This window comes from Prorops nasuta, unplaced genomic scaffold (genome assembly GCF_024137725.1).
Source record: "Prorops nasuta isolate Cenicafe-Biocafe unplaced genomic scaffold, Cenicafe_Pnas_1.2 PNAS00003, whole genome shotgun sequence".
Taxonomy (NCBI): Eukaryota; Metazoa; Arthropoda; class Insecta; order Hymenoptera; family Bethylidae; genus Prorops; species Prorops nasuta.
In genome coordinates, this window is record NW_027116800.1 from 8,958,053 (window position 1) to 8,972,649 (window position 14,597).

Here is a 14,597-nt window from a genome sequence, read left to right on the forward strand (position 1 = left end):
CGGAAGAAAAAGGATATAAAAAGCCGCCGGCGTCTCTAAATAGTTTAAGATCCTGCCGAGACCGTGTCCGCCGCTCCATAAAGAGAAAACAGAGGATCGTGGAAATGAATGGAAATGTGCTTTTCCTCGAGCTTCATCGAGGCTATAATTATCCTCCGCATTTATTTATCGAGTCTCGATTCTTTCGACAGTATTGAGGCAAACTGCTGGAGTCACTCGAAAATGTCTCGTCGCTATTCTGCATATATATATATATATATATATATATATATATAAAACACTGTATATTTCTATGGAGCTTCATTCAACTGGAAATTCGCGCAAATTCTCTTGACGTAATTACCAAGGCAGTGACTCCAATGACGCGCACTCTTGCTTTGTCTCTCCGTATGGCGCAGCTTCGTGGATGTACCACCACCAGAGATGTCGAGTCTGGAAGAATATATATCGTTGGTTGACTTTAACAAGCCGGTCGAAGCTCGTCTTTCATGAGAGTGCTGCCAAATTGTAGCCAAAGAGAAAAATATAAAAAGCTATTTAAAGCGTTGAAGGATAATGCAATTCGTGGCTTCTCGAGTGCTCGAGCTCTCGGGGAAAGATGCGAGCTTTCGCGAATACGCGCACGTGACACTTTTCAAACAGCCTTATATAGATTTTGAAGCCTCTTCCTCGGTATCGCCCTCGCGGTCCTTTCTCCTTGTTTCGACTCCCCCACCCCCTCCCCTTTCCTCACTACTTCTCATTCCTCTCTATTGGAACGATTGTACCTGTCAGTGCCTCGGGATGCGCGTGTGTTCCCATACATCACCCTTCATTCGAAAGACTCGACGAGTGGGTGGTCGTGGCAAGGGTAACATTGAAGGGAAAAGGAGAGGAGCTGCTTGGCAGTTGGATTGGGTGGAAAAGACATGGAGAAAGTAAGATAGAAGAGGGTGAGGGACGTATAGATAGAGAGAGAGAGAGAGAAACGTAGATACTCGTCGGGGGTTGTTTTGCCAGAGGAGGTGACAAAGATATTAATTAAGAATTAACACGCGTACCGAAACCGCCCTTAATTAGTAACAGTCATCGCCTGAAGCAACGGTCTGTCTGCAAAGACCTGTAATACTCCGGCGTTGTGACCGAGTATTACAATTAAAGAATACACGCAAACCTCGAATACTAATAAGTGATAATAGAGACATCAAAAAAAAAAAAAAAAAAGTAAAATGGAATATTATCCTAATGTTTGAAAGGAGTGCCAAACCGAGGATTCAAATTTTACATTCTGTTGTCGTACTAATTATTGAAGGAAAAAATCAGGATTCAATGGATGATGAGATGTTTGTAGTCAATTGTTAATGTTTCATGGATGATACGAAACGATAGTGAAGAAATTATTGGATCGAACAAGCTACAAAATCTCGCTGTGCTTTCTGCTAGGGCCAGTATTTGGACAGAGGGGGGATAAATGTACCCCGTAGCGTGATGCAAACGTGACGTCACACTTGAGGCCATTTTGGCTCAGCTGGTTGCGACAAAAGGCAATTGGAACGGGAGGACGCCATGTCCTGCGATATTATACTACAGTATATTCGAAGCAATCGTACAATGATCCACGTGTAACGTGTGTGTGTGTGTGTGTGTGTGCGAGAGAGAATAGGTACACATCAATACTTTGAAAGAGGAACGCAATATACGTGTATGAATCGTTTTATGCAGAAATTTCGAACCCTTTTGACTGGCAGTATTGGAGGCTTGCGTACTCGAAGAAAGGGAGGCGTGTTGTTGGGATACGAGGAAAGAATGAGAAAGAGAAAGAGGAAAAAGTGGGCTGAACCACTGAGGAAATATTTTGACATGGCTGGGCGTGGTGGTGGTGATGGTGGTGGTGGTGGTGGTAGCGCTGATCTGGATCTGGTACTGACACATTATTATTGCGAGAAAGACAGGAATTCGCAGTATATAGCAGCCAGTCAGTGGTGGTATATGGTTGAAGCTGATGCGTGTGCAACGCACACTCTTTGGTGCCAGGATGTGACGACGACGACGACGACGTGACGGTGCAGGGGCCAAAAAAACCTTCCATCCGCGGCCTCATTGGAGGTTTTGGTTTCCAGTCGCAGTGCTTTAAAGCGATACGCTCGTGCGTGATAAATATAAACGTCTGTAAAAGCATTTTCCAAGGCACGTACGTACGTGAAAAGAGGGACACGACACGGCGGAGTCGACTTTGCGCGATGGAATCGTGGAGGAACGAAGGTGCGAGGAGGATGGTGTCCTTTTTGCCCTTCCTTCTGACAGATACAGTGCCTACATTGTGAGTTTAGGCCCATTGTGCAGCAGCACCATGGGTATTGTTGAGCTTTCTCGAGTGCCGGAGATTCACACCTTTTCACCGGTGCGATTTTCCACGATGGGCGCGCGTTCCATTGAGCGGAAGAGGGCGACCTCGTGCGACAAAAAAATCCGGAGAATGAGACGGGAAGAGCGAGATGCCACTTGATTTTCTTCCCAGTCCTTTTCTCTCTAACATCCCGTGACACATTTCCCATTCCTACCTCCCTTCATATCCAATTAATACCAGACCTTATAGACCTTAAGAAACCCGCCAATCCCATTTCGCAATAAGAATTCTCCCAGGAAAATGGAATATAATGCTGCTTCTCAAAGTCTAATTACGAGGGAGTATTCAACTTATTTAGCGCATTGTTCCATGGTGAAGAATGAAATTTTGAAAGATCGCCAAGTCCCTTCGTTACTTCTCTTGAACGGAGAAACAATTAGTCTCTTGTAGATGACCTTGAGGGCTTGAATAATACAATGAGAAGTTTGTCGAATCGGTCGTTAAGTCTAGTCTACTCTCTCTCTCTCTCTCTCTCTCTCTCTCTCTGTCTCTTTTATTTCCTCTCCTTCTTCTTTCCTTATTTCCACTTTTGCCACCTTCCTTTATCTCTAATAAGAAGTATTGATCGAATAGCCGCCTACGAAATTTCATTTTAATTAACGATAAGTTTCGGTATCGCCGATGGAAAAGATCCTATTTATTCTACGATTGTTTTGCAATTATCCGGGAATTAATTGTGTGTCGAGTGGAAAGGAGCGTGACAGTTAATGTGGTACATCCTGATTTCTCTGCTCTATATTTAGGCTGACATGTGTAGACGTAACTTTGTCTGGCGCCAACAGACAAAATATGTGGTTCCAGCTTAGAAATATTGGGTTACTTCGAAAACAGTCTATAGTCAACACCTTGCTGAAAAGTTACATGTGTCTTCACAGTTCATTACGTTTGTAACTATGCTCTCTCTCTCTCTCTCTCTCTCGACCTTTTTCTCTCTTCAAAAGGCTCTTCAAGAACCAAGTATAAATGCGGAATTACGGGAAAGATCCATCGTTTCAGACTCTCTTCTCTTTCATTTAATAAACAAACGTACAATTTTTCCACTCTATTTTGACGTACTATTATTATACATATATATGTCTGACGCACAGCACTACTTGAACGTATAATAGCACACTATTCAGCAATGATCAATAACTTTCGTTAAATGAATTTCCTGGAACAAGGCGACTATAAATCTTATTGCTTCTAGCGAGTGTCTCTCTTTGTCTCTTCATTTCTGTCATTATTACAACTCTTCAACTAGCTACGAGCGTATTATGCAGAACAAGTGTTACTGCTTCTCGACAAATTTCCGCACTTTCACAGACGTAATAGCCCAGTAACTTTGCTTGCTCTAATTAACGCGCTGCTGACGGTCAATTCTTTCTCGCTGGTAATAATTGAAAACCGCAAAAATAAAGTCTCTTCGTATAATTACGCATTATACCCTTTTCCACTCTCAATTTCTACAGCTATAAGACATTTCTTTCTTTCCCTCTTCGTCGCACGATAAAGAAACGAAAATTCTGCAGGACCTCGTTACTGGACAATACGTATACGTTAATTTAAACAATTGTCGGTGCAATAAGAAAAAAAAGCAGCTAGTGAGGAGTGGGAGGGGAGGGAGCGAGTAAAAGTTTCGTAGAAAGACTTTGTTGAAGGATGAGTGGAGGAAGATGAGTAGGAGGAGTAGGAGTGTGGAAATTGCGAAAGGCTTTTGTCGCAGTGAAGCAGGGATTTTGGGTGTGCGAAGCGAGGGTAAATGGTCCTCGGGTTGCGGAAGCTTAGCGATCGCGGACGGTCCTTATGAATGCTGTAAATTTCTCCACGAGCTGGTGGTAATTTGGACGGTCATTGGCGTAAAGTCGATGCTTATTGTAAAGCCGGGTTGCCGCGGAGGATGAGCCTCGACAGTCTGGCAGTGAAAGGGTTAGGTGGGTGTGGGTGGGGGTGGGAGTGGGGGCGGTTGGCAGGACCAGAGAGGAGTTAATGGGGACAGACTGTAGAAGTGGCTATAGCCTAGAGCCGTGTTAGGGCCAGGGCCATTAAGCTTAATGACATAATGAAGTAAATGGCTGTGCATGCCATGCCATGCCAGGGACTATAGCTTATAACCGCCTCCCCCTCCACCCCCGCGCAATATACCGCATGCCAGGAATTCCTGACTTATGCCTGCACTGTCCGGTCCAAAGGGGTAACCCTCTCCCTCTCCCTGTCTGTCTTCTCTCTCAACCAGTCCGTATATTACGTAAGAGCCGCTATCAACTCTCTCTCTCTCTCTCTCTCTCTCTCTCTCTCTCTCCCTCTCTCCACCACTATACGTTGCGTCGCGCGCACGTGGTGAAAGGGAATTTATTTCGGGGATTGCCAAGGCACCCTGCCATCCAGTTCAGCAACCAACATCCCTCGTTCTCCTCCAGAAGATTCACTGCAAACCACCACTGCCCACCACCTACTCGACCCTTCAAAGATTCCAAAATGAAAGATAATTTTGTGCAAACTTCCAAAAGTGTTTGAACAAAATAAGAACTGTTTCATTGATAAAAAGAAACTGTGTATAGAAGTAGAATCGAGAGGTTTTTTCATTATATACCCATCAGTGGTTTTTAATGTCTATGGTTTTCATCGAGTAAGCTCGACGCTGGTATAGATTCTCGTGTCCTTGAAGACAGTGGTAGAAGGAACAGCTCGCTAGGTCTAATAGTAGGACAAAGTCCACGTGAGTAAGTCGACAAAAAACTGGCTGTTTTTAGGCAATCAACACTTAGGTCTTTGTCCCAGGCTGACATTTGAATGCATGGCCATCATAATATTCACACCATTCTTATTATAGGGACTTGTGTTCCCAAGATTGCCACCTTGACATGCAGAATGGACTCTGAGGAACGTAAAAACGCTTCTCTTGGATCGCGAGGTGCGAATTTCGTGGAAGGAGAAAGAAAAGGCGAGAATTCCAAGAAATTCAGACACTATTTTCTTCTTGGTTTTTTATTCATCTGGTCTCGGTCTGCAAACCCTTGAATCAATATAGTCTATATTGCGAGGTATATAATATAATAATAGCACGATGAGCAGGAAATTCTTGATTCCCGTAGCGAAGAATGCCCGTATATTTTAATCGACCCTTCGTTGAGATTTCTTCAAGTCCAATTGATTCTTGAAAATGTTATTCATTATTGTCATGCGGATGATCCAATTAGAGGATAGTTTTATAGCGCGTACTTGTCGTTGATGGAACGAGAGGAAAACGACGATTGGGATTTGGATTATGGTGAAAACGATGGGTTTTAAGAGGTTTATTAGCAAAGTGGGCAGAGTCGAATGAGAAGGAAGTTGCGTAGAGGCGCAAAATGTGCCAAGTGAATCGATGAGCTCTCGGGAGAGCGTTCGATCGAATCGACCAAATTAATTCTACCCTAAAAACATCGGCGAAGCATTAGCAACTTACCCTAAGCTGCTGTCGGTCCGTTACAAGTGTTTTACACGATGTTGCATGGTAGGAAAACTAGGGAGGGAAGGGTCCCTAATCTAGCGCGACATCCCGAGGGATGTATCCAGTCTTCGACTGCACTCGATACGCTCCATTCGCCCTTCCGACTATGTAAACCTTTGCATTATACCTTTCACGAGCTCGCTCGGCAATTCTCTCTTTATTTCGATTCGTCCTGATAAACAAATGCTCGCTCCTTCGATATAAATCCTTTGCATCGCTACTATCGCTAGCTATTTCAATTTTAACGCTGCATCGCCAATCCTTTACCGACGGCCCCAGATTAAACGCGATGAAAACAATTTTTATCGGTGCGCAAAAACCGCTGTAAAATATCGGAATAAAAAATTCCTATAGCTCTCGCGTTAGATCGATGGGAATACTCAATTTTATGGTAGATTATCGTTTGAAATCGGCCAGCGACGGTAGGTATACTTTTTGTAAAAAACGAGAAGGGATTGTTTGGGGAATGCAATTTCATGCAAACGGGTCACCGATGACCCATTAAAGTGCTAAATATCTCGCTACGTCGACCATAAAAAGGACTTTCGGCAAGACTTTGACCAATCTCATTTGTTAATTATTAATGGGTCGATTATGGGGAAAGGGAGACGGCATTATTGTCGCTTGGAAAAGAGCGAAGGAGGGGATTTTGACGAGGAGGAAAGTCAGGTTGTACGTATAATCCGACGCGGAGGCGAATCCTCTGGGGGAAGTTACGTCTTCGTTGGCGACGTTGTCGCAAGGACCGAAACAAATTTTCAATTACCCCGGTACAAAGGCCGCGAGTTTCTCGTTTTAAAGCGACTCCGCGGTGAGGTTCACGAGTAGGATGTGCCTGGGCTTGAAAAGATTTCCAAATTAAATTTGGGGATTAGTAGTAGGGCTTAATACGGCCAAGTGAAGTTGCAAGACGTCCCAGGGGTGTGCTACGTGCTACCTTCGCCCTGCCCCAGGGACTCTATACACACGGGCCACTGTGCAACGACGTGACGTGACGCGTCCTTGAACACCCACCCTCTCTCCGCCAGCCTTCTATTTACCCGCAGTAAACTTCAAAATCCTCTCTCAACCCCCCTCCCTCTCCTTCCGCTTATCCCAGTACTCCGCGCCATTCTAATTTCGATATACGACGCAGTTCCGTTCGATCGGACACCATTGAAAATGGTCAGCTACCCATTGTAGTCAACAAAAAATACATGTAAATGTTCCTTGGACCCATCGTCCCGCTTGAAGGCTTGCTTATGAGCTTGGGAATCCATTGTGAATGACTCGAGAGCTTACATCCAATTATACAATATAGTACATACATAAACTTTATAGTATTATTAACGGAGCAGCCAGCTGCTGGGGGGGGGGGGGGGGAGGGGGATGAAAATTGGAATGGTTTGAGGTATTTGAAAAATGAGCGTGGAATTGAAAGTTAATGAAGCGTGGTTAAGGAATAACTTGGGGAGGAAAGTCGAATTGCTGTGGTTGTTTTTTTGGCGGATTAGAATATCAATTATGGTGAATGGGGAAGAGGAAGGTTCGAGTCGCGGTTGGACTGCACAGAGTCGGCGTTGGCGTTGGCGTCGGCGTCGGCGTCGGCGTCGGCGTCGATGTCAGTGTCGGCGCGAGCAGTCTGGTCTGGCACAGGGCCTCGAGCTTAAAGCCTTAACAGCTACTAAAGCAAAAGCTCCTTCTATCTCGCTCTTAAGCACGGAAAACAAGCCGTGTTAGACGAAGGAGTATTTTGAGAGCCGCCATTGGCTATCCACGCTCCTTTATTGCCGGTTGCTTGGTAACCGGCCAGCCACCAACACAGGGATATCAGCCTACCCTACCCCATTACCAACCACGCACACCCTCGCTTCGAGCACAGGCACGAAACTCCACGACCAAACCGCCCCAATCTCTCTCTCTCTCTCTCTCTCTCTCTCTCTCTCTCCCTCTCTCCCTCTTCCTCTTCTCATCGCTTATACCCTCTCCTTTCCATCAGTTATCCACCCTGCTTTCTCATACGTCTCTCTCGTTACCTTTTTCCATATATATATATATATATATATATACGCTCCTTTCTCCATCTTTGCCCGATCCCTATCTTTTCCTCTTTCCTTCTCACTTCATTTCATCCCCATGCAGAACGTGCATGTAGGAAAAGCATTACGACTTCAGCATAGGCATCCTGAACCTTCACTATACATACGTAAAAATAGGAGAAACCGTGTGCGTGCGTCGTACAAATGTATTTAGCGACGAAACTACCACTGTTTTCTCTACAAGGGCACTTCAAACGTAAAGATGGAAAGAGAGAGAGAGAGAGAGAGAGAGAGAGAGTTTGCTTTCTCTCAGTCTTTTACTCGTTTCCGAGCGAGCTTCGGTATTTTTATGGACTAATGGGACATCCACTAGGTGACCTTTGTCAAGACTCCTACGCTATAGTCATCCCCCTTTACCATTTATGATATTTCCTACAAAACTGAGCTTCGGTTTGAGAAATTTCCTATTAGCGAGAAGACAGTACTATTCGCACGGGATCGAGGGTGTGAAAATAGCATTTCGCAACCGTTATTATTTATGGAGTATATTCCGTGGAAGCCCTCGAACATTTAATTGGTAAGGAGCGTGTTCTTGAATTTATTGGCAGAGTCGGGGGGTGAGGGACCAGAATATGGCGAATGATTCGAGGGTCCTCGCGAGAGAATTTTATAAATAATAATAATAATAATAATACATGTGTGTGTAGGAGTTTGATGTCGGCTCGTAATAAGCAATAATAGCTCCAATTTATTGATAGGGAAGGAAGGAAGGAAGGAATAAATATGTCGGGCAATAGAGAGCAATACACGCGCGAGTCCGGGCATGCCAGAGACATTATGAAGCCTCGAGGGAGGTCGCGACATTCCAGGATATTCGAGGGACTCTTGCCGGATTAGATCCAGGACGAATTAGACGATCGGAATTCCAGCTAACGCTCCATACATTAGATCGGCTCAGCATCCTACTTCTCTCTTAATAGCTAACTGGATTTGATTAATCGATTCGGTTACGGGCTCCTACTTAGGTATCCTACCGCTTGCTGCTCCGAGTAATATCGATCACTTTCATGCTACCGGCCATTTACCATGGAAACGAAAACAACTCAAGATAAAATACGATGTTTTTCCACAAGGAGCTATTATCCCAACTCTTTCCCCCCTCCTTCTCCAACTACAAAAGCGCATCTTCATTCACGATTCCGATAAAACGACGTCAATGAAAAATTGACGCGTTCCAGTATTTTCCTCGTATACGTCCCCTCCCCTTCTATTCTCTTTCACTTTAATTAATCGCTTTGGCGTTTTATCGGATATTTCTAAAATAGGAGCATACGTATTTCTCCTCCTTTCTCGGTTTTGTGGCGTTTCATAAAAGTCGAGGGTTTTATTATGGCATATATATATACTCTCTTTTGCCACGCATCGATAATAAGGCACGAGGTGGGTTTGGCTCTCTGCTGCGCTTTCGTTTTTCGCGCCTGATTTTTCGCGTTCGTTATTCTCACGTGGTTCTCGACTCGTAAAGCGATCGGTTCGATAGCACCGAGTTAAATAAGCGCACTTAAAAATCCGGATGGAGGAGGCAGCGAGAAAAAACAGGGGAATTAAAGAGGCCTCTTTAGAAGTCTTGAAAACAATGCGCACCTAGTATATGGCGGTCGCCGTTAACTTTTGTACACACACACACACACACATACATCTAGACATAATACATTCGCCCTGGAAATGTTTATTTTCACTCCCTCCACCCTCTTCCGTTTCACCCATTTTTATTCGTTCCTGCTTTTCACGGAACTGCATTTCCTTCTTCCTCGTCCAGTTTTCCATTAACTCGCTCTCATTTCATCCTCCTCCTCCTCCTCCTCCTCCTCCTTTTTCATCCACGTTAATGGCCCCCTCCCGACCATCTTAGCTCACGGTATAATTGAAAAAAAATGTTTAGAATGTTTCGTGCGACGTTTTTAAGCAAACATCGCTCGCTACCCATTAGCCTCTCCCCGAGCTTCTTAATCTCTCGGCGCGCATAGCACGGTACGCTTTGCTAGCTTTGGAAATTACATGAGTAATAGGCTTACTTGAGTGTCGCTAACTAAAAGGGAAAAAATACAAAGTTGAATAAAAAAAAGAGCGCTGGAAAAATGCCGCGCAGTAGAGAAGGAGAATGAGACGTGCATGTGCATGGTGTTTTAAATACAACGCACGCTACTTCCATACTGCCATATGTTACCAGTCCTATGCTGGTTTATCTAAGAAGCCTGTAAAACTTTTAACGTTATGCTGTTTTTTGCTTCCATATACGTACATTTAGTGTATCTTTCGCGTAGAGAGTTCATCAAGACCGACGGACGATACGTCGGGTTTAGATAAAAAGAACGACGAAAGGTCATTTGGCCAATATGGTGTAGCATATATGTATATATAATGTAGAGAAACAGAATTAGGAAGAATGGATATTCGTGAGGCGAGAATTTAACGGATTACGACGACAAAGTCCAATTAGTTGTGGAGCGTATAATTAGAAGTAAGCTGTTATAATTAATAGGTAATTAGCTAGGTATGGTGAGACGCGTGTAGAAGAGGGGAGAGGGGAGGGGAGCGAGAGAAGGGCAGTAGCAGGAGAGTAGTAACGAGAGTTAGCCTCGGGGAAGGGCTTCAACTCATTGTACGAACCTGCCACGCTTCTCGCTCGTTAATTTGAAATTAATTCATAATTGATAATTATTTTCGGACACCACGCGAATCCTGTTGAGCTTCGTGTCTACCTACAGCTTTGTGCTTTTATATATATATATATATATATATATTTAGTAGTCTCTCTTTCTCTCTCTCTCTCTCTCTCCTTTTCTCTCAACGCGTACGCTTCGGCTCCCCCCATTCTGGAAAATTACCGTATATATACGTACTACCATGCAAACGCTTGTTATTAGCGAGTGCCCGGAAATTTCGTCCATTCGAACGAAAACGGTCGAGCGCGGTCGCTTCGACGCTCCCTAATTGGGGAGCGAGGATTTTCCAGATGAAAATCCGCGCATAACGCCACGCAGAACTAGCTTTCTGACATTTTCCACTATTTTCCTTGTTTTTTTTTTTTTTTTACAAGCACTCCCCACAAATGATAATTGGTCGAAAGACAAAAATACTGAACGGATTTTGTTCGAGATCGATTCTTTTTTGTTTTATAATTAACAAAAATTATAGATATATTATACCAATGCACTTTGTTTGCAAGGAAAATTCTGCTTAATCGAAACTGCTGGCTTCTATAGAAATATTCAACTCCGGCTTTAATTTTATTTATAATCGGTTAACTATTTTAGGCTTAAGTGTGTTTGTATCAATCTAATTTTTACTATCCCTCTTCAAACCTTTTAACGGTATTTTTTCTTGTTAAACAAATTTTGAAAATTATTTGTGGTATATCAATTTTTAGCATTGTGGCTTACAATTATTCTATGATTAGAATTACAAAATTCCACATTGTTCATTTCACATATAGCGGGTAATTTACTTAATTTACGTCAAAACTAGTAAGAACCCGGAAAAATTTTAAAACAAAACAAAATACTAATTCTAGAAGAAAGTAGATAAATTATCCACTCTAATTTGGAATATTTGTTGTATATTTATAATACATTATAAAATCTAAAATTCTTCAGATTTCCAGTATTTAAACTGTTTTTTCAGAAAAGTTTAAAAAATGATATGTTGTAATACCATATATTCATATAAAATTCGTGAAAAGAAGAACTGATTGATGAGGTACCACGATAAAGTGAAACCAATATGTTTTACTTAATCTACTTATAACAACTACCACAATTTATATAAAACTTGTATAACTTAGATAATTTGGTGCCTAAAAAGTAACTAATATGCATAGTAAATGTCAAACATGATTAGAAATGTGGTGATATTAAAACGAAAGAGGTGGGACGTATTCATCCCACTGCTCCTATATAAGGCTTGGTTAATATATCGAATTTATGTCGAACATGATTTTGCAAAATAGCGTGACTATAGGGTTATTATGCAAACGAGAGGTTAAGACAGCTTCAATTTAGAGACGCCTATTAGTACATTATTAGAAGAAGCATAAAATATCATTGCTAATAAACTTTTTTCAAAATTCTGAGATACTTATCATCCATAAAAATATAGTAACATTATCTTTAAGTTTTTTTTACAATTCTAAAAAAGAAAAAAAGCATCTCGACAAGAATTTCGTATCTATGAATATTGCTCATGTTGGGATGCATGAGAATCATTAATATCCAAAATCGAGTTGATAGAAGAGCTTTTTGAATTTTTGCAGAAAACAGTGTATATCTCTGGCGAAAAAATTATATTCATTGGCAAATCGTATATAATAGGTAACCTGATACGAATTGTATACGTATCGTTTTAACACAGCGTGTATAATTATCAATTACAGCAGCTGCCCTAAAATAATGAGCTTCAAATTCTATGAAACGTAAGAGCTTTCTAGTTGTATATATATAATATTTCACTACGCGTAATTTTTTCCAAGTAGCTGAAAGTAATGTTTCTCAGAATATCTGGGGAAATTTTTAAAAGAGCAAGCACCACGGTGGAAGTGAAATCACAAATCAATGGTCGTAAATTAATGGATGTTATTCTCTCATTGATCTAGGTGTCGGGCACAATATCGAATCTGGGAAAGACTTCACGGTCGACGGTCTCTCGGGTTTCAGTAAAAAGAAGAAGAAGAAGCGTCGTCATAGGTGAGTCTCTTAAGTTACCGCTAATTCCAATAGAATAATCCTAGAAAATTCTAATTTGTCGCCTCGATTCAATTATTGCACATTTTTCAGCAATTGATATTTTATTCGGCATGACAAGGGTAGAGCGATTACCGAGCAATCGAGTTTTACGCTGATTTAAACAATGGCTTTTTAGAAGGGAAGGGAAAGAGCAGGGACTATTTAGTGAAAGAGACAATTTTATGCTTTTGGTCGGTGCCTTTGCACGATTTTTCAATCCTTCGAGTGCAATCGATTTGAATTTTTGTTCGACGGACAGTTTGTAGTCGACACTCTAGAACGGCCATCCAGTTGTGAGCGCAATCAGTGGGCTCCGATAATTGCACGTCGGTGTGACGAATCGACCGGAAAATAGCACGTCAAAAATTAAAATTGCCCGTTTCAAAGCGTTTTCATCGTCGTTTCAAAATACCAAGAATAATGGAACTACGAAAGATAGGCTGATTGCATGGTCTCGCCTGTAAAATTCAATGATTCATTAACGCACAGTATAATTGTCATCCCTGCGAACCATCAAATACACTGTAGCTATCGTATCTGAGAATATATAGGGATGTAATATCAATAGAACGGTTGATAATGATAATAATAACAATCTACAGTCGCAGAAAGATAGGCAAAGTATCGTGAAAGAGGAACTGGACTCGTGGGCGGGCGGGCGTATTAGGACGCTTTGGGTGAAATTAGTAGAAACGGTAGTCAATTTTCACACGTCCGTCCTAACAAGGCGATGATCGTCTGGAAAATGACTTTGGATTTCGGAGCATTCGTACGGCCACTATAGTAGATGCCAGCTCATTCACTGCATAACCAGCAATTTGCCGAATGGCACGACTAATTGGACGTCTTCCCGTGAAATTTCCTTTGGAGCTATATAATCTACGCTTCCTGTATATATCCGGCTGATATGCGAGTCCTGTCATTTCCACCATTTCCGCCGACAGACGCGAAAAAAAAGAAACAAACGTATACGCCATTAATTTCCATCCGTGTCATCGTCATAAATTTTTGATTAGCCAGAAAAAAATGGTTGCACCGTTCTCGAGAAAATAGACGAAAAATGGATACAGGAATTATTTGTCATGAGCGTCAGAGGCGTCATGAAAATGGCCGGTTTGAAAGGAGATTTGTCGGGACGACGCTGAGAGCAGGTTTTAGCAGCGTAGAATAATCAATAAGAGTGAAAGAAGCATATTTAGTCGAAGTGTAGGGTAGATTTAGAGGAAAATCTGTAATGGCATATAACTAGGTTCATGTGGTTGTTGCTCCAGGACGATCTTCACGTCACAGCAGCTGGAGGAGCTGGAGGCAGCTTTCAAGGAGGCCCATTATCCTGACGTCTACGCACGCGAAATGCTTAGCCTAAGGACCGATCTACCCGAAGACAGGATACAGGTGAGCTAAGATCAAAAGCTTAACGAAATTCGACCTCGGTCGATTCCCTCATCAAGACTCGATTACCCCATTTCGTTGCGATCCTTGGCGACTCTGGCGCCTCCAATTATATACCCACCGAAGGAAACTTTTTCACCTCGACTTTGTGACTTCCCATCATAGCCAATGATAACGAGGGTCAATGCCATCCAACCCACCAAACCTGGCGATTCTACGTCCAAATTCTGATACTATATATATATATATATATATAGTTATATTATACAATGAGGATAAGATAAATATAAATGAAACAAAAAGTTCTTCCCGTTCTCGAGTTTAGTTGGCACGATCGACGAGTCAGGCCAGGTTTCAGGATATAATGGAACCGGAAGAAAATCCACCCCCTCTCGTCCTATCTCTATTTTAGTCTTTTATCAATGAAAGTTGAAGAAATAATAAAAGGGATTGAGCGGTGAAACTCGAAGTGATAAAAGTTTCTCAACTTTGCTGTGTATGGTGATAAAATAGAGAATATTGTGGTAGATTTGCAGCTCTACGCATGG

General features: G+C 42.3%; 1 protein-coding gene across 3 annotated transcripts in view; it reads left to right on the forward strand.

Moving 5' to 3' along the window:
• The window catches only part of LOC136785646 (visual system homeobox 2-like), a 42,509-nt gene that overhangs the window by 12,841 nt on the left and 15,071 nt on the right, over nucleotides 1-14,597 (forward strand). For 2 of the 3 annotated variants that reach the window (XM_066746818.1, XM_066746820.1), the window contains exons 3-4: nucleotides 12,528-12,618; nucleotides 13,929-14,052. In XM_066746818.1, the coding sequence (XP_066602915.1) occupies nucleotides 12,528-12,618; nucleotides 13,929-14,052 (215 nt within the window). Of the gene's footprint in view, nucleotides 1-12,527; nucleotides 12,619-13,921; nucleotides 14,053-14,597 lie in introns of all 3 variants that reach the window. The other variant, XM_066746819.1, reaches the window with a different exon arrangement.